General features: G+C 40.4%; 2 protein-coding genes across 2 annotated transcripts in view; one reads left to right on the top strand and one right to left on the bottom strand.

The window, feature by feature from the left end:
* Positions 1 to 19621, top strand: part of snd1 (staphylococcal nuclease and tudor domain containing 1) — a 71335-nt gene that overhangs the window by 32845 nt on the left and 18869 nt on the right. The window contains exons 15-16 of the mRNA XM_058416716.1: positions 1073 to 1214; positions 5441 to 5544. Of these exons, the coding sequence (XP_058272699.1) occupies positions 1073 to 1214; positions 5441 to 5544 (246 nt within the window). The remainder of the gene's footprint in view (positions 1 to 1072; positions 1215 to 5440; positions 5545 to 19621) is intronic.
* Positions 12757 to 18292, bottom strand: lrrc4.1 (leucine rich repeat containing 4.1). The gene has a single exon (XM_058416717.1). It carries the CDS (start codon positions 16971 to 16973, stop codon positions 14385 to 14387), a length of 2589 nt encoding a protein of 862 aa, XP_058272700.1. The 5' UTR covers positions 16974 to 18292; the 3' UTR covers positions 12757 to 14384.

The raw sequence follows: 19621 nt of genomic DNA on the forward strand, positions 1-19621 counted from the left end.
TGCAGGGTAAATTTCATCCTAATCAAGCACATTGTACATTGATCATGTTAATCTTGAATAAACATGTTAAAAAAACAAACAAACATCACAAACAAACTTGCAGACCTGCTCCTTTCCAGTGTTGTGCCAAATTCTGATGCCCTGGACAAATCACACTCTACTGCATGTCCACGCGCAACACACAGTTTAATAAAGCTGTTCATCAATCCATTTCACACAAAGCTAGCACCTAGATCACACATGGAAGTGTTATACAAACTTAAATCTATAAACACAAATTGAAGTAGTTTGGATAAAGAAAACACACAGCAGATCTTTTCAACAGCGTTAGGGTTAAAGCTACAGTGAGCTGTAGACATTTCTTCTGTAGACATTTCTAAATACTATTATTTAATCATAAGTCCAATAAAATTTCAGGTCTCTGTTTTCAAAATGAATATTACCTTCAATATCAAAGGCGTTCCCTTTTTTACAAATAGAGCCTTTTTCAGTCTTGCTCAGGACATCAGGGTGTGTGTCAGGAGACTGTCACTAACAATTTCATGATAAATAACAGAATCCATATGAATGAACCAAATCTGACAATAATATCTAATACATCTAGTCTTGTGTTAAATCAGTTAATTTGACCCAACAGTTAATATGCTGCTTATGTGAATTTAAAATGCTTTATTGCAAAATATGACTGTTTGATATTGACATTAGAAGATTAAAAGTTCATACAAAAATGGCTCATTCAGCTGGTTTGGTTTATAGCAATAAACTATGTAAATAAATGTTACTAATAATATACCACCAGTAGCTCTTGGCCACCTTCATTTTGTCAAAGTAGCTCTCAGATTGAAAAAAAGGTTAGAGACCCCTTCTCTAGCCACTGAACTCATTAAGAGCCAGATCAGGAAGGATCCTTTTATTTTTAATGAAACAAACTTACTCTGAAGCAGATCAACAAAATACTGTACATGATACCTAGTGTACACCTTGTCATGGTTTACTTATTACTCTTAGTATCCCTAGGCAGTAGTAAAGGGATCCAGGGTAATAATAGACAAACCTTTTTGTGTTTCCATAGGAGACCCAGAAAGCCAAGCAGTTCCTGCCATTCTTGCAGAGAGCTGGTCGCTCTGAGGCTGTGGTCGAGTACGTGTTCAGTGGCTCCAGGCTGAAACTTTACATGCCCAAAGAGACATGCCTCATAACCTTCCTGCTTGCTGGTAAGATTATATATGTTCGGAGTGTGTGTGGGAGAGTGGGGTGGGGGGTGGGGTGGGGAATGTGGTTCATTCAGGAAACACAGGATTTATTTTTTTTTTTTCAACAATTTCAGATTAACACTAAAGTCATATTCACACAAGTAATCAGACTATTACTTTGTTACAGCAACATTGACTTCTACAGAGCTCTTCACTTTGTTCCAGTTTAGGATCTGGCCAGGCCACTCAAGGACATCCTCACACATATATAGTTCTGCTACAGAACTGCTTTGTGATACAGCTCTGTAAAACGGTTAGATGTGAACACCTGAGTTGCGTAGAGAGCCATACAACAAAGGCCTTCATGCCATTGGGAGGACTGATGTTAACCATGTAGAACCAGATTATTATGCATGGTGACAGCCAGGTAGTAGGAGACATCATCGAGATCTCAGTCAGGCCTTCTGTTGGACATGTTAATGACCACACAGTGGACCAGCCTCTGATTAGACAAGGGAGCTGTCCATGGCTTTCTTCTGTGATAGATGAACAGTTGTTCTGAGGATCGGATGCCCACAGTCTGGTGCAAGGTCAAGTGATTTACAAAAGCGGGTGAGATCGTTGAACTTAAAGTTAAATTGATTCAGTGGCGGTTTTTCACTACACACCTTTCATGTTACCATTTGTTTTGTGGAACACGCCAAAGGTAACGTGGGTATTGTTGTTCACGTCAGAGATAATTTTAAAACAATTGAATATTTATTTTATTATATCTTAAATAGACTTGCATAAGAATTCCAGTGGGAAAATTGTTCATAGACCATGTTGGGTGTCTCTTGAGAGAGCCTGGAAGATTTCAGAAATTGGAGTAAAGACTTTTAGAAGCTTCTGACTGGCAATTGTCACAATTTGGAGTTAAATGGGAGCACACATGTGGCTGTAAAAGAGTCTGCATTCAGGGATGGATGCGAGCTTCAGTCTGACTGAACCCCTCGACAACAACAAAGAAACTGTTGAAGGAGTTGGAAGCATCAGGTACCAAAATGTGTGTGTCCCTATTAAGATCCACATCACCATGAAACTGTAAGGCTGTCTGGTGTAGAAAAAGGTCTGGCTTCTTTCCCAAACTGTGCAGATGATCACCAGCCTTTGCTAGAGGGTTCTCTGCTCAAATGAAACAAAATTGAATGATTTGCTCATGATAATTAGCATGGTGTATGAAGAAAATTGGGTGAGGATTTTAATCCTAACTCCATCCCTAATGCAGGTGGCAGCATCATGTTATGGAGATGTTTCTGTTGGAAAAGTAACTGAGGACTGTCTAGAAATACTGAAGCAAAACCTCAAAGATTTCACCAGAAAGTTCAAACCTGGGTGCAGTTTGTATTTCTTTATCTCAGTAAATGTGTACATGCACTGAAAGAAGAACCCAAGTAAATCTCCGCTCATTCTCCACCCAGGTACATACCATTTATCAGTGGAAAGACACAACATGTTATTTAGGTTGTGGGCCCTTTTCAGCACAGCAGTGACATTACAGCAACAGTGCCACGCAGACACCCACTGAGGTCAATGCCCTAAAATGATTTCTTGTCATATCGACTTTCAAGCAAGAATGGAGATCATCCTTTTTGGGTGGGTGAAGAACACATACTGCCCTGATCTGCCATGAGTACAAGTGAGCCTTGTACCAGAATCAGAAGTTACCTAGCAGTATGTAAAGTATTTTATCTGAATTCTAACATTTCTTTACTCCCCCGATTTATTTTTCTAATTGAATAATATCTTATTATGAAAGCCATGTTGAAATTTTTCTTTCATCTAAATACCCAGAAGGTTAGGTTATTAAAGTTGTAGGTTATTAAAGTGGTTAAAAAGGCAAAATCTCCAAACTTTAAGGATGTAAGGGTGCACATATAGATCCCACTTTAATAGAACACTTTAATAAAATAGATGCTAAGTCACAATTTGTGCGATATACACATTAGCACAAATGTCCTCAGATGTAGGTCATTTGGGTGTCAGAAGGTGAAATACTTGTGACCTTTATCTTTAAGTTACATTTCTAATAAATGAAGATCTTTTGTAATTTGCTAGAAAAAGGTTATTCAACTTACCTGAAAATAAGATAAAGTCTAAAATCTAGTCATCAAAAAGGCAAAAGGATCAGGGTATGGATCAGTTTAAACATTGGACTTGGGAAATTACATGACAATAGTAATTGTAATCATTTTTTCATCATTCTACTAGTGTTAGCACCACAGTCTAAATTGTCATTGTCAAATTGGCACAGATGATCCTATATTTTACCTTTCTTGAATTATGTTGGCTGTTCAGACCTCAAAGACACAAAGTCAAAGAAATATAGTAGTTTAAGCACAAACTGTGACACTTTTTCTACACCATGTCTACTGAAGTGAAAACTACAAGCCCCTGATATCACTCACTTTTGTTCTTTTTGCCATTTTGAGGACGGTGTAAGAAAAAAAAAATACTGGTCTTCTGTGGTGACTTTTGAACATTTACATAGAAATACAGATAGAAAACATGTTCATCTTTTTGTATGCCATGTTGCATGTGGCTGGAAATAATATTCCTAGAGATATATTTAATCCCACACATGGCTCTCCAGATAAAAATGTAAGCAGGATATTAAAAATATTTAGAATTTAGTGAAAGTAAATATTTAACAGACTTCGGTAAAATGAATAGAAATCATTTAAAAAAAGAAGGAGCAAAATCTGAGATTGTGGCAGCAGCTCTGTCTGAATCTTCACTGAATGGCTTACATGAATGGTACACATGAACAATCTCTAGGCCAGCAGATAAGCAGAAGCACAGGTCAGTTCAGATAAAGGTGTGCCACGTCTAGTTCGATTCAGCTCAAGCAAGCATGGAGCAATCTGGAAGAAAGCTTGGGACCATTCAGGCTCCTGTTCTTTAAGTACATCATAATCACTTGTCACCTGACATGCTTGAGTTATTCCTTGTTCCCTGCAGGTGAGTAAACAGATGCCAGTGGACTTAAGACTTTGTGGAACTTTGTCAGATAGCAGCTTATGGTTTTTGGGCACAAACAATGAGTTCAAAACTCCGGTCTAATGAGAAAAAGAATTATGAATTGCTGTTTTAACCAAATCTAAAAGCATGTACTTGATTCAGTAAGCATGCAGGAGAGAGAGTTTTGGCTGAGGGTGGGGAAGGTCAGTGAACCACAAGTTTTGACATATTGCTGTGATAAGGTGTGATTTGTTCGAGGTGCCGAGGCAGAGTCTGCTAAATACAAACCAACAGAAGTTAATAGTTTAATTAATAGTCATGAGGTTGAAAGTATTGTAGCTGCTAGCCTCACTGCTTATTTATTACTTGTGACTTCAGCCCATCTTTATTTGCCAAAGGTGCTAACCAATACAGTATATCATCATCAATAAGTAGCTTTTCTGTTCCTGAAATGTTTGTTCATGGAATATGAATTCTAGCGAAGCCCAGCGTGAGGAGATCTGGATCTCAAGTGTAACTGGTGATTGTGAGTTTACACAACTTGAAAGGAGTTTCCAAGAGCTGTTGGCATGAGGGGGATAATGGCGGAACCTCTGAACCCTCTAACTCTAATGGAAATTAATCGTGGTGCTGAAGTGCTAGAACTTTTCTCTCTTCTTGTCATCAAGACAAACAAACATTTCCCATGCCATCTGGGCCATCCTACAGATGTCGGGCAATAACTGCTTGACGACTTTAAGCTGGGTAGCATGTGTTCTTACAAAGGGATGGAGAGTGTACAAGAACAGAGACATTACATTCTCACAGAAAGCAAAATGCTAGGGTGAGTATGAGATTAATGATAAAGATTATGGGATGGTAGATTTGAGTAGGACAAGAGTTTGGATGTATGGTTGTTTAACTAGTCAAAAAAGAAGACTGGACAACAATGAAACCAGAACAACCTGGAAACTAGTCTCAGCTCAGAGAGAGAGCATGGACTGTGGCGAAGGAATAAATATGACTAGAGTAGGACTTGGGTTAAGTAGCAACCTGACTTAAGATAGTTGCAGTGGTGTTTGTAATAAACACACACACATAGATACATACATTCTCAAGCCTGGACAGTTTGATTTTTCATTTGTGTGTGTGTCTTTGTAAGCTTTACTTGATTGCTTAAATCTTCAGCTGTCTTAAGCTGCAAAACCTTTCCTTTCATGGACTGTTTCTGTCATTTGATCTTTGTTCCTGATCTGTGTTGTGTGCAGGTATTGAGTGCCCCCGAGGGTCTCGTAACATGCCAGGTGGAACACCTGAGCCATTCAGCGAGGAGGCAACACTCTTCACTAAGGAGCTGGTGTTGCAGAGAGAGGTAAGAGAGATTGTTCACTATCCCACAACATTTTGGGTCTTGGTTATTAGTACAAATTTTGCATGCAATCAGTCTATAAGTCCTATTTCATATAAATTTGGTTCTGCTTAAATTGCTGCTGTTTAGACCTTTGAATTATTATAATTGTAAAGTCTTTACTCTCCCATGCTTGATATAGCAGCCATCCAGGGCTGTCGAGTGGCACACCCTCTCACCCTGTGTGTGTGTGTGTGTGTGTGTCAGACAACTATTAGAGGCTGTCAGAAATAATGTTGTTGGGTTTTTATCTCAGCAGGAAAGTCTTTTTACAAATTGTATTGTAGGCAACCTACAATACAATTTGTAAAAAGACCAGTGAGGGACTCACGTCTGCTTTCGCATGCACAAACAGGCAGCCTTTACCTTTAGGCCATCTCCAACAGTGTTGGTTTTTATTCTTTAGCGTTGTGAACGAGGTTGTCACTGAGGTAAGAGCTAATGAGGTGAGGGTTTTTGTTTTTTTATTTGGAGTTGACTCAGTTGGTCCTGGGTATTGTGGGCTGGATCCCTCATCCTGCATCCTGTGCATTTATAAGAGAATAAAAACAGGAGAGTGAAAAAGATTTTTTTAAAGAAGCTTTTAGGAATTTTCCGTTAAGACCCACTCAAACTAAGAAAAGGGCGTCCCCTCAGTATGTTTTCCCAGTAACCTAGTAACAAAGCTGGATCTGCTAAAGCTGATGTGAATGTGTTTGTGTATTATATTCAACATTTTTTAGGCATTTCTAGAGTGAATCATATTTCTGCAGCACTACTGCTCTTGCAAGCCTGTTCAATGGGCTACATTATAAAGTGATTTGTTATGAGTATTTTTTTGTGACTTTGCAATAACCACAAGTGTAGACGTGGAAATCTTGGGTACATTCTCTGCAGCTGTGCAGTATGGCATTCATGCAACAGATCATGATTTACAGAATAACACATCTACAGTATTCACTTAAGTAAACATGTAGATCTCAATACACAGTACAAATATCCATATATGCACTTGTGGTGTGGTTCAAAATGTGTAGGTGAACAGCGCAGTATGCAGTAGTGCAGATGGAATTGTGAAGGAGTGCAGAATAGTGGCATGTATGAGACACGCTGTAGCACTGTCGGGTATCCGTTTGTCTATCAGTCAGTATAAAGTCCAGTGTAAATATAAATGAAGTGCATGGAAGGTAGAGGGAATTGTGTCTGCACTGGTGTTATTAGTTACAGTTCATCTGATGGCCTGCAGTAGAAGCTCTCCTGCAGCCTGCTGGTGTGGGATTAGATACTGTGAGACCATCTGACTGATGGTAGCAGTGAGAGCATGGCTCAGGTGGCAGGAGTCACTGATGATCCTCTGTGCTTTCCTCACACACTGTCTGGTGTAGGTGTCCTGAGGGCAGAAAGTGTTGGACTACCTGCACATCTCTGCAGAGCTCTATGGTTAAGGATGGTGTTCTATCCATATGAGGTACTGATGAGGCTAGTCAGGATGCTCTCCATTGTGGAGGTGTTGAATGATTTGAGGATGTCTCGGCTCATATCCAACTTCTAATCCAAACTATCTACAGAAGAAGAGGCACTGGTGAGCTTTTCACGACTTCCTTGGTGTGAGTGTCCCTCAGTGATATAAAGACTTGAAGCTATTGACCTGCTCCACTGGTGATGGTGATTGGGTGTTCTCCCCATCTTGTCTCAAAGTTCGCTTTGGCTCACCCATAATATGCTCAGGAATGTCGTCTGGACCCATATCCTTATGGTTATTTTCCCTTCGAAAGGATTGGGTTCCAGCCCCTACAGTGACAGAGCCTTGAAATGAGCATAAAAATGATTAAGCTTGTCTGGTTGAGAGGCAGCTGTGCTCATAGCGGAGTGTTTATCTCCTTTAAAGTCTGGGATATTGTTAATTTCTTGCCAAGTGCCTCTTGTGTCAGTGGTGTTGGACTGTGTTTCTGTCTAGTCTCTGTACTGCTGTAATTCTAATGGTTTTACAAAGACTATATCTGGCTTCTTTATACTCCTCTTCCTTGCCACATCTGAAAGAGGTTCCTTCTTTTTAGCATGAATGGCATTGTTAAAGCACAGATTCTGCTTTGGAAGATTCAAATAGTTTTGGTTGCCAAAATGTCTTCTGTGCATTTCTTAATGAAACACATTTCTATATGTCTGAATAAACCTTGATTAAACCATTGGAGGCAGACCAAAAATTCTCCCAGGCCATGTGATCAGTCCTGTAGGACAGAATTGGCCCTAGCAGACTGGACAAGAGGTCTGAGGAGGATGTGGGACACCATGTTTTTAAAAATATGGTGGACATGTAGTATCTCTCGTAGCTGTTTATTCTTTTCAGTCATACTTTTTGAATAGTGCTTAAATTTTGTTGGAAAATATTCTGAGAATGTAATCATATAAATATATAGAGATGTGTTGTTACAGCTATGCTGGTGTGTTTCTTTTTTATCTTTTGATTTGAGATATTGAGGAAGCTGTTTATAGATATTGTATTATATAGATGTATTTTATTTGCTAGTCTGGTGAATCTTCTCTTTGATAAGCTGATAAATAAAATAAGAGCCTCATATCAAATGAAACGATAAAATGCATGGCATCATTACGGGTCTGTCTGTTCCTCACTGTACCATACCTCTGCACCCCTAGAGGAAAAAAGGTCTTTGGCAGGCTGAGGCTTTCTGGTTTGAAATGATTACTGATCAAATAAGGGCTGTTTGGTCAATCTGTTGTTTCGTAGACATTTGCTTTATTTCCTCTCCTTCTGTTCCTCTGCAGTTCTTGGGTAATAATGAAGAAGAGCATGACTTGCTTGTGTGTTGCTAAGTGACTGGACAGCAAGAAATAGCAAGAAAGGTGGGGGGTGGATTAGAAGAGGAGAGAGAGAGAGAGAGAGAGAGGGGCTCACCACTGTTTGAAAGTCATTCTTCCAGTCTACTCCTCTTTCCTTTTCTCTCTTTCTCTTCATCTTTTGCTGAACCTTTGTGTGAGTGACATTTTGTGCTGTGTTAAAGCTGACGGCTCTAATAAATCATTTTGGAATTTAAAGTTATGATGTCTCTGAGCTGTGGCAGTCAGCAGGGTTGTGACAGTACCAACATTTTTGATACCAAGACCAGTTGTAGTATTGTGCTTTTTAATACCAACATGATAATACTGTATATATGATAAAACCCACCCTCTGGCCACTCATCATTGCCTCTCCCCAGCTGAAGCACACCTTGTGGCACCTTGTTATTTTCTCTATTGCGTGCTGAAGCAAACTCTGAGGAACTTTAATGCTTGTACAATGACTAAACTAAATGTTCTTCAAAATTTTTTATCAGATCTTAGTAGCTCTTATGCATTTTTGTTGCTGATCACATCATTTTGACTCAGAAATCAATTTCACATGCAGCCTCGGATGCAAAATACCTAATTTTGGCTGATACTGGTCATTGTGTGGTTCTGAGTGATTGCTGCTTTCACCCACACTGAAAGGCTCTGTGTGTATGTGCCATTAAAAAGAATCAGTGCATCAGTTTACAATTTCTATACAAAAAATTGTCTGTTTGTTTGTTTGCTTGTGATCTGTGCACATAGTACGTTTTTGTGGCACTATGACATCTTATCCTGTCCTTCTCTCATTCATTGTGTCTCTGTAGGACTCCTGTATATCTGTGTGCTCCTGTAGCACACAGGTTTAGGGAAAATGACTAATCTAGAGCAATCATTTCTAGGCACTCGTAGTCCCATGCTGGTTTAGGCTAGCACTGTGGCTGACCTCTGCTGGCAGTGAGGACAGTGACGCACCCAGAAAGAAGCATCTTATGTTTGTGTGCTTTCCTATCCAAAGCCTCCCACTGTGACACTAAAGAAAGGACAAGCAGGGCTGAAAGAGCTCAGTATTCCCATACTGCTCAGCTGTAGAGAGAAAGAGAATGAATGTAACAATACGCTTTATGCAAATCTGCCCAGTCCTTAGCCAACTGATTGTGATATTACAGTCCGACATGTTTGTGTGTTTTATTTTTATAAAATGGTGCTGCTGTAGCGCTGGGAAGACAGAAATCATGTGAGCTCATGCTGTCAGTTAGATTTATGCCTACCTTTCACAGCACCTCACACATACACACCATGTTTGTGTAAAATAGAAGCACTATTCCAGTTCTTTGTGGTACATTTCTGCAGTATTGCAGGCTAGAACAAAGATCAGGTGAATATACACTGTACTGTAATGCAGCATTATTAAAGGATGTACCAAGAGGTGTGAAGAGTCCTGTTAAAATGCCTGTTTTGTTAAATCTGCAGCTCTTACAATTCTTACAAAATAAATGTTTTACAGAAGAAAATTCATTTCCTATGCAGACAGTAGATAGTCTAGTTTGCACTTTCAGGCCACCAGTTGTGAAGAAAAAACACGACAGTCTGAAAAATCCGTCATGCTAACTAAACTATTAATAGACCAGCCCTCTAGCTGCCATGAGCCTCTCTGTCATGTGGGGTTGTGGATTGAATTATCTGAAATGCTAGAGCATCACTATATTTGTGTAAATCACAAGGGGGGCTGGTCCAGGTCAAGAGATTTTTGAAATAGTATCAGCAGCAGTGGGCTGACCCATGTCCATTAGGGTAGTGAGATAACATGCAAACATTAAAGAATACAGTTCAACTTGAGATGGACGATGGGCATTAGAAAAAAAAAAACAAAAGAATTGAGGCAGATGCAGCTAATTTTATAAAACTGGTAAATGTGTGTGTGTGTGCGAATGTGTGTGTGTGAGAGAGAAATGCATTTATTATTGGTTTGAAGTTAGCCCTATACTTTATTCATGGAGTATTTAATTCTTTTGGCAACCTGTAATTTACATTTACTCATTTGTTTGAAGCTTTTATCCATGCCTAGTGCTGTAACCATGGAGTTACTACTGCCCCAAACGAATAATTTAAGAAAGCATCTATTAGCATGCTTTGCCATTTAGGTGTCTGATGTTTCTCTTGTTTAATTAGCTGCATGCTGCTGGTGCTGAAGGTAGCAGAGTGTTGTGGAGGACACAGTTAACATGCCCCCATTTCAGACCTGGTGTTAATGTTGCCTTAAACTAAAGCTCCAAACAGTGGGTTTACAATTTCTGACCAGATGTCAAGAGTATCCTCCTTTGGCCATGTAGTGTGTGTGTGTGTGTGTGTGTGTGTGTGAGAGAGAGAGAATAATGTGTGTAAAACAATGTGTCTCCATCATGATTGGTCAGAAGTTGATTAGTTTTCTATACACTGCGTGGTCTGTTCTTTGTCACTCACATTTTTTCCAGTGCTATGTGAGTAACTGGAGCAGAATAATGAAAATGGCACACCGTGGTCAATGGTTGTTGCCTTTGGGTACATGTATTTGGAGGTTAGACATCTGATGTGATACTAGCACTAATGTTGTAGTCTTTACCCTCTAACATCACATACCCCTTTACCTCCTCCCTTCCTAATCATGAACATCACACACACACACACACAGACAACATGAGCCTCTGCCCAATGTTAGCATGCGAGCAAGAAGCTGTATCCCTTTAGAAATTCGTACACTGCCATAACCTGTTCAGGTTTCACTTAAAACCACACTGGTGTTTAGGGCAGTTACTGCTTGCCTTGAAGGACAGAGCACAGGAGCTTATTTATGATAAATAAATTGTAGCCACATGACTGAGGTGCAAGCTGAGAAGAACACAATTTTTTTTTGGTACAAGAATCATGTTATTGTGTAATATACTGTGTATATTTGCAGATCCAGGCAACAGATTCAGCTAATCAGAATGGAGAATAAATGTGATCTGAGTGATTTTGCCCATGGCATGATTGTTGGTGCTGTGGCAAGATTTCACACAGTCTCTAGAGTTTACTCAGAATGATGCAGTAGAGAAAAACGTCCAGTGAGATGCGGTTCTGTGGACAGAAACACCTTGTTAATATGAGAGGTCAGTGGAGAATGGCTAGAGTGGTTGGAGCTGACAGAAAGGCTACAGTAACTCAGATAGCCACTCTGTACATCTGTGGTGGGCAGAAAATCATGTGAGAATACACATGGGAGCTTCAGGTGGTTGGGAAACAACAGCAGAAGACGTGTCATGTTCTGCTTCTGTCAGCCAAGAGCACAAGGTGCATGATACACTATATGGTTTTCCCAGCATGAAAATGATTTGAGTCTCAAAGGAATGTTTCCATCCTGACCGTCTTAGTGCAGTATTAGTGCAGTGTTCCTAATAAAGTGCTCCGTGATTGTATGTAAGAAGCACTTTTATACATCATTATAATTTCTTACTGGGGTGATCTGGAGAGCTAGATTTCTAGGACTGCTACTACAATTTAGTTTAGAGAATTGTTTAATTATTAAACATAATTTAAGTAGTTTAATTATAATTAATTATTATTTTTAATTTTATTCAGTACTGAAAATAATTATTTCAAATGTTTCTTTGCAGCATTTCAATCAGCTAACACTACTACTGCTAACAGCTAACACTGCTACTGCTAGCAGCTAACACTACTACTGCTAACAGCTAGCACTACTACTGCTAACAGCTAGCACTACTACTGCTAACAGCTAGCACTACTACTGCTAACAGCTAGCACTACTACTGCTAGCAGCTAACACTACTACTGCTAACAGCTAGCACTACTACTGCTAACAGCTAGCACTACTACAGAAGTGTTAAGAAGATTTAATTCAGTAGCAGGTCGCTAACTGCAGTACAGCACTACTTCATTGCAGACATACATCTTCCCTGCATTTCAGGACAGGATTTATTTCAAACAGAATTCAGAATAACTCTATTTTATAAAAGATATTTATATAAAAAAGATATTTGTTAAATATCTGCCTCCTTTATTATTAACTGGAACAATCTGAAGAGAAAAGTACATGCCCTATGAATACCGGGACTCTGATGTGAATGTCATGAATCCCAATAAATGTAGTCTGTACCCTTCTAATGGTGTGACTAACAGAGACAAGGTTTTAATCTGGTGTATCAAGTACCGGGGTTAATGGAGTAAACTTTTCTGGTGTCTGTATCTCAACTATTACTTTCAAATATCTCTAACTCTTACCTTAAAACTCCATATCACACACACACACTCAAGTTTCCTTACACAAGACTAACTGACCTCTGTCACAAATCAGGAGAAAATTTAGACATCATAAAAAAGGTACATAGTAAAGGGGAAAAATAATTTTTTTATTGCATTTTTACGACATTTGGCACAGTACAAAATTTATGGTGCTTACAAGATAAATCTGTAAATATCAACTTAGAGCTTTTTTCCTTTTAAAGAAAAGCTTATCAATATAAATAATTTCAATACTTTTTCTTTTGTTTACTGCATTCTCTATAGCATGGTTAAGAAATTCCACAGAATGTCCTGTGAAAACACGACCCTCATTTCTTCATTTCATAGTGACATTTTACACAACTCCTCTTTAACTGACCAGTACAAAGTAGAAAATAGACGTTTAAACAACTGTTCATTGTGTATGTTCAACTTCTCTGTCACCAGCCCAAGGTCGCACAAAGGTGTGTGTGTGTGTGTGTGTATGAGGTGTCCTGGGAAAGTCATTCACATTTTTGGCGTTTTTAAAACATGAAATTCAAAAACATACACCTTTTCCTGAACTGTTTCTTTTGCACTTCTCTGCATTTATAATTCCACTGAAATACATCCTTACACGTATGGTCTAATAGCAGCTGTCACGTATTCATCTTCTTTAAATGAACTCTAATATGTAGTAAATCAAATATGCAAATTAAAAATATGACAGTCAATACTAGGTCTATCTACATAGCAGTTTTTATTCATAAACTACAGGCTGTCTGAACATCCAGCCTGTACAGTAACCTTTCAGGGTTTAATAATAAGCTGTTTTATATAGGAAAGACGTTTAAACTATTTGTAGAGTTTTTGTGAACTCACCTCTATATTATCATTTGAAAACATCTTAACCTGATTTCATCTGATCATCCTGAGCAGACAGGCCATAGTAAGCACCCTACCTACCTCAACATTTGAGGAATAAAACACATAAATAAAGAGTAGTGACACTTTATCAAAATATCAGTGGGAATTGAGAAATCTCTTTAGTCGTCATCTACATCAGTCTCTCACTAATCATTTACAACGTCCCTTATATCTTTTCAATACAAGACTCATCTTCTCTTTACCATCATCTTTTTATATTGATAAGAACATAATCACTGATTGTCTAATTGATTCACATTAGTATTAGGTAATTTAAAGTTTTACCTTAGATGAGTAAGTGCTGTTTTTGTTGCCGTGGTGCTCAGGTGTATCGTTGATCATTTCAGAGCTTTGTTTATGAGCTGAATAGCTTGAGTCCGCTTCGTTAAATAACTTTCCAACTATTAGATCAAAATGACATTCACTATATGAGGAAGTCACACTTAGCTCAGACTGAGTCAGTGTGATTATTAATCTGATCTCTGCTCATAGCCAAAGCAATGCTAATGAGTGCATCAAATATTTCTACATATTTTTATATTATGTAAATAATATTAAATAATGCAGAATAATATTTTATATTGTACATTATATATTATGGGCAGAAAAGCTCAGTATTGGTCAATTTTCATTTTTATTTTTGTGTTTTTGCCAGCACTCCATGGGTTTTCCCAAGACACACACACACACACACACACACGCACATATACTCACTCACTCACTCACTCACTCACTCTGTCTCTCCTTCTCTCTGAAAGAACCCACCCTGTGTGTGTGTGTGTGTGTGTCTGTGTGCACATGTGTGTTTCAGGTTGGTGCGTTCTTTTAGATCAGGGCTAGATTTGAGTCTCTTGCACTTTCTCCTTGTTGTGTGTTTTTATGATGAAGGGCTCAGGCACACTGATGCTGTGTAAAGTTCGTGGAAGGGAGTTTCCAGTGCTGCTGTTTTCTGTCCATTTATTTGTATGTCCCCAAGGCTTGTATGAATTCTGAGTGCTGTATTTTATCTCCCGCTGGCTGTAATCCATCTCAGGTTTTGGGGGGCTCAAGTCTTGTTTGTGACTAAAGTATTCTGCTGTGATTGATCTGTATTTTGGCTTGAATGCACTGTGGTCTTTTTCAAAATGACTACAATCCATCTGGCTGTAGTTGACGCCACATTTGTTAGGAATGTAATCAGATCTGGGCTTGTGCATACTGTAGTCCATTTTGGGTTTGTGAATGCTATAATCTGATTTGAAAGGGCAGAAGTCCAGTTTGACTGCTTGAGATCTGTAGTCAGGTTTGTAAGTGCTGTATCCAGGTTTGTATGAACTGTGGTCAGTTTTTTTGTGTATGTGATAATCAGGCAGTGACTTGTGCGTATAGTTTGTCGAAGGATTTTGAGAGATATAGTCCAAGTGTTCAAGTGTGTTGTAATCAAATTTGGACAGGTGTTTAGTGTCGTCCATCTTCATAATGTCTATAGTATCATCTGATTTAGGTTTGGATTTGCTAAAATGAGGTTTGGGTTTGTGGATGCTATAATCTGTTTTGGAATCAGGTGTGTGGTAGGTATAGTCTAATTTGTGGGTGATGTAGTCTAATTTGTGAATGCTGTGGTCATTCACTGGTAGTTTCACCGTCCCATCTCCTGACATACTGGCAGCAGATGCGGGTGGTGGAAGTTCTTCCTTATCTACCTGAATAATCTCTACAGACTTTGTTGCTGAAACTGTGCTCCTTTGTTGATGGCGCTTCCTTAGTTTATAGAACACAATAAGCATGATTGCTGCTAGCAGTGTTACTGCCAGAAAGCAGCCAATAATGATCTTGGTAGTCTTCATCACCTCATCCAGACTGGCAGAGTTGGACGGTTTCTCTGTTGTCACTTTAGATGTGGACATGGCTGGCAGGCGGCTAGGTGGTACGTCAGTGCTTTGGAGGATGACTGTTGGTGTTGAAATGAAAACTGGTTGAAAGACTGAAGGTGAAGTAGTGGTTGTGGAGCTCTGATCTGTTTCTGTAGTGGTCTGGCGTTTGGGCATGTTGGACATTGGGTTGAGAACTTCTCCTGTAACTGTGGTTAAATAGCTGAGGTTGGATGTGTTGAGCTCTGCTGCACTCACATTCAGATAAGCCGAAGCATTGGATTTTCCTGCTGCGTTGGACACCATGCAGGTGTACATGCCTGTGTCACTCACCAGCACATTTGAGAAGTTTAGAGTCCCATCCTTAACAACAGTTATGCGTGGGTGAGTTGTTGCGTGTGTCAGTATAGTTCCATTTGGTAAAAACCACTGCACCGATGACATAGATGCTGTTCGACACCGAAACTCTGCTACTCGATCAGCTGAAATATTAAGGTCTCTTGGAGCATCTGAAATGAAGGGCGCCGAACACTGCATCGCTTCTGTGTCTCCTTGGTCCACATCCACCAGCCGACGGCCTCTCATATGTGCAGGTGAATGGCATCTGCCGCAGCAGGTTGAGTTTGTACGGATGTTCTGATGCAGCCACCGTGCTAACCAGAGTGAATCACAGTCACAGTTCCAGGGGTTATGATGGAGGTGCAGTTCCATCAGGGTCCTCAGTGGGGAGAACAGGTCATGGGGTAGAGAGCTCAGGTTGTTGTGGGCTAGGTTTAGGTCTACCAGTGATGACAGATCATCAAATGCATTACGTTCAATTAGTCCTATGTTAGCGTTCATGATCCATAGCTTTTTAAGTGAAGTCAGTCCTCGGAAGTAGCTGGGCTTGATCACGGGGAAAAAGTTCTCAGAGATCTCCAACTCCTCCAGGACTAGCAGTGAGTTCAGGTAGGGAATATCCCCTTTGATGTTGCACATACCCAAGTTGAGGTACTTGAGGTTGACCAAACCTTCGAAGGCCCCTTCAGAAATGTACTCAAGCTTTCGCAGCTCACCTAGGTCCAGTCGCATGAGAGAGGGCACACGATTAAAGGCATAAGAAGGGATGCTTTCAATGGGGTTGTTTCTGAGCCACAGTTCCCTTAGTTTAGAGAGATATTCAAAGGCCCCACTAGGCACCACAGTCAGTCTGTTATCAAAGAGCTCCAGGGTGTTCAGATTGTTCAGCCCATTGAAAGCTCCCACTTCGATCTCTCTGATGGCATTGCGTCCTAACTGGAGCACCTCCAGGTGATGGAGATGGCGGAAGGAGTCAGCCTGCACTGCCTCAATGGCATTCTCCATTAGATTGAGGTGTCTTGTGTTGGTGGGAATGCCAGGGGGCACCTGAGTGAGGCCACGGCGGGTACACACCACTTTGCTGAACTGGTTACTGCAGGAGCAAACAGGGGGGCAACCCTGAGTCCCAAGTGCACCCACCACCTCCTCCACATATGTTTGCACCATGAGACAGATGACAAAGAGCAGGGCAGCTTTCCTGACTCGATGTGCAGCTACACGCTCCAGGACACTCATGTTGTGGCACACTCATATTTCAACATGGTCTTGGGGATGGGAGGGAGCAAGTTTGGGGAGGATGGAGGTAAAAAGGGAATAACAGCAGGGATTTGTGTCCAGTTAAGAGAGCTAGCCCTACCCAGGGTTAAGCAAAACTCTCACTCGGTTTTCCATTTACAGTACTGGGGGTGGGGTAATTTTCAATGAAAGGTGTATGAGAGCAAAAGGGATGGGTTCAGTGGGCAGAAGTCAAGCATTAATAAATTAGAAGGAAATAACAGACTGAATGTATTAAAAGGGTTGGAAAGACCAGAGACCTACCTCACTGAATTTACAGGTCCATTTTTTTTTTTTTATAACATAGGTGCATATATTGTACTCCTGTATCCAAAGGCAAATCCTTTTGAGTTTTTCTCTCTTTTTTTGGTGGAAAACACAAGATAAGCAACAAAATGATTACTAATAAATCCACAGAGGCGTATATGAAGCAATAGAGCTTTAGGCTAGGATAACATTCCAGTTTTGACGCATGCGCCTTGTTGACGCTCTGTCCGCAGATAGTCCTTGGAAATTGTCGTTTGATGCCACCACTAAATACCTATTATAAATCTCCCTGGTGAAAGCCTACATGCACTAAACCAGGGGAGAGGGGTGAAAAAGGGAGGGGGTGGTAAGCGTGAAAATTCCACTGTCTTTTCAAATGCTCTCCTCTCCTTTACCCTTCAGTTTTTCCACTTATTTTTTCCTGTTTCTGATGTTCTTCTGTCACTGCTTGTCCATTTGCCTGCGTGGAGCCCAGTTAAAAAGGCTGACACACGCACTGCAGTCATTAGGTTATGTTTTTTCCCTGATGTAGCTCTACACTCGCATATGGCGGCAGCTGCACCCTTCTTCACATGCCCTCGCTGCAATCCGTCGAATTTTTCAATAAAGGTTGGAGAGAAGGTTTCAGTTTGGAGGTAGCAGTAACGGTAAAAAAAATCCGTTAAGGCTTGTTCACTGCAGAAAACGTTCACTTGCGTTCAAGCATGCTGCCTCTTGTTCCCTTGAATGAGAGCGAGGAGAGAGAGAGAGAGAGAGAGAGAGAGCTTTTCCTCCCCTGCTATGACGCTGCATTGATCTGGAAAGTATCTGTATTGTATGGAGCTGAGATGAGTGTCCTTAGCTGAGAGCGGTTTTGGAGAGCTCATCCCCTTGTTGGCTGCCTAGGCGCCTGGCTCGAGCTGCTGGAGGATTGTTCTGGCAAGGAAAAAGTGCATCCCCACGGCAACAGCATTCTCATTCTCCCTGAAAGTCTCTCCCTCCCTCCCTACCTTCCGCCATCCTTCCCTCTCTCTCTTTTCTGCTGCTGTTTCTGGCTCGATCTTTTTTCCGCTGCATTGTAGCAAGCAGATGAGACACAGGCTTATGCTCTCACTCCCCCTTTTGTCCTTCAGTGGAAGTGCAAATGCTGACACATTTTGCTTCAAGCAGTGCATTGGTTTGATGCAGTTTTTTTGTGCATCAACATCCTTGCTCACCTCTCTGGTTATCTCATCTTCTCTCACCCTCTTGCACTTTCTTGTTCAGTTCCTGGGCTGATTTGTTTTGGAAAATTCTTTTCAGAGGCTTCAGGACTGTGTAACACTATTTTGTAGCTGCAGACTAGCTGGGGAAGGACCGCAGTGAGAGAGAGAGCAGCTTGCCCTATTTTATAGATTCATACTTTCCAACTGATGAATAACTTGGGTCACACACTGCAGCCCCCTAAAATCCTTCTGAAACAGGCACAGGGTCATACCTTTTCCTTAGACAGAATGTGTAACAGTGGATTAGCTGAGAGACAGAGTGGGCTGTGCAGGGCAGGAGCATTTGCCTGTTTCTGTCATATCTCTCTCTCTCTCTCTCTCTCTCTCTCCCCCTTCTCTCTCCCCTCCTCTCTGACTTTATCTTCATAGCTTTGAAACAGTTTCTCAGAGCACAAATGCAATGCAATGAAGCAGTGCACATTTGTGAATAGTGTGACCTTTGGGGCAGGGAAGGGAGTGATCAGTTTGCTGTATTGAGCTTTATATTTTGTATATATAATTTTTTATGCCAGGGCTGTCCATATTATCTTAAAAGAGTCTGACTGGCTATATGTCTTCATTCTGACCAGTCTGGATTGACATTTGGTTACACTTATTTAGCTTGTCCACCTTCATCTGCAGTCAACTCAGTAAGTGTGTGTGTGTGTGTGTGTGTGTGTGTGTAATGTATATATTCCAGTTAACCCAGCTTGTCACAATATGGCTTGTCAGTTAATCCATAATGGAGGTGCAGTGCAGGAGCCTCAAGGTCCCCTAAATCAGACCTGTTTACAAAACAAAAGAAAAACAAAATTTCCTTTTAGCATCAACATTTATATCAGTTTAGATCACAAATTTCTGTTCAATCTAAATAACATATGTTCAGTAACATCCCCACTTTTTAACATATACCCTCAAATACTGAGACGGTAAAAAACACCATGGGGTTAATCCTCCTTTAGTGTGTTCGCTTCTGGTCCACAGTGTCTTTCTTTTGCCCCATCCCCCACCCCTCCCCCTCTTTTTTTGGCAGTGTTTTTTATTATGTGCTTAACTCTCTTTCCCAGGCTGTTTGTATTCAGAAGAACAGGAGAACTGTAGTAATTCTGGGTATCAGAG

The sequence above is a fragment of the Hemibagrus wyckioides genome, linkage group LG19, assembly GCF_019097595.1.
Source record: "Hemibagrus wyckioides isolate EC202008001 linkage group LG19, SWU_Hwy_1.0, whole genome shotgun sequence".
Lineage (NCBI taxonomy): Eukaryota > Metazoa > Chordata > Actinopteri > Siluriformes > Bagridae > Hemibagrus > Hemibagrus wyckioides.

What these genes read in the sequence shown, in the direction of transcription:
- lrrc4.1 (XM_058416717.1), bottom strand. Translation starts at nt 16,973, where the DNA reads ATGAGTGTCCTGGAGCGTGTAGCTGCACATCGAGTCAGGAAAGCTGCC.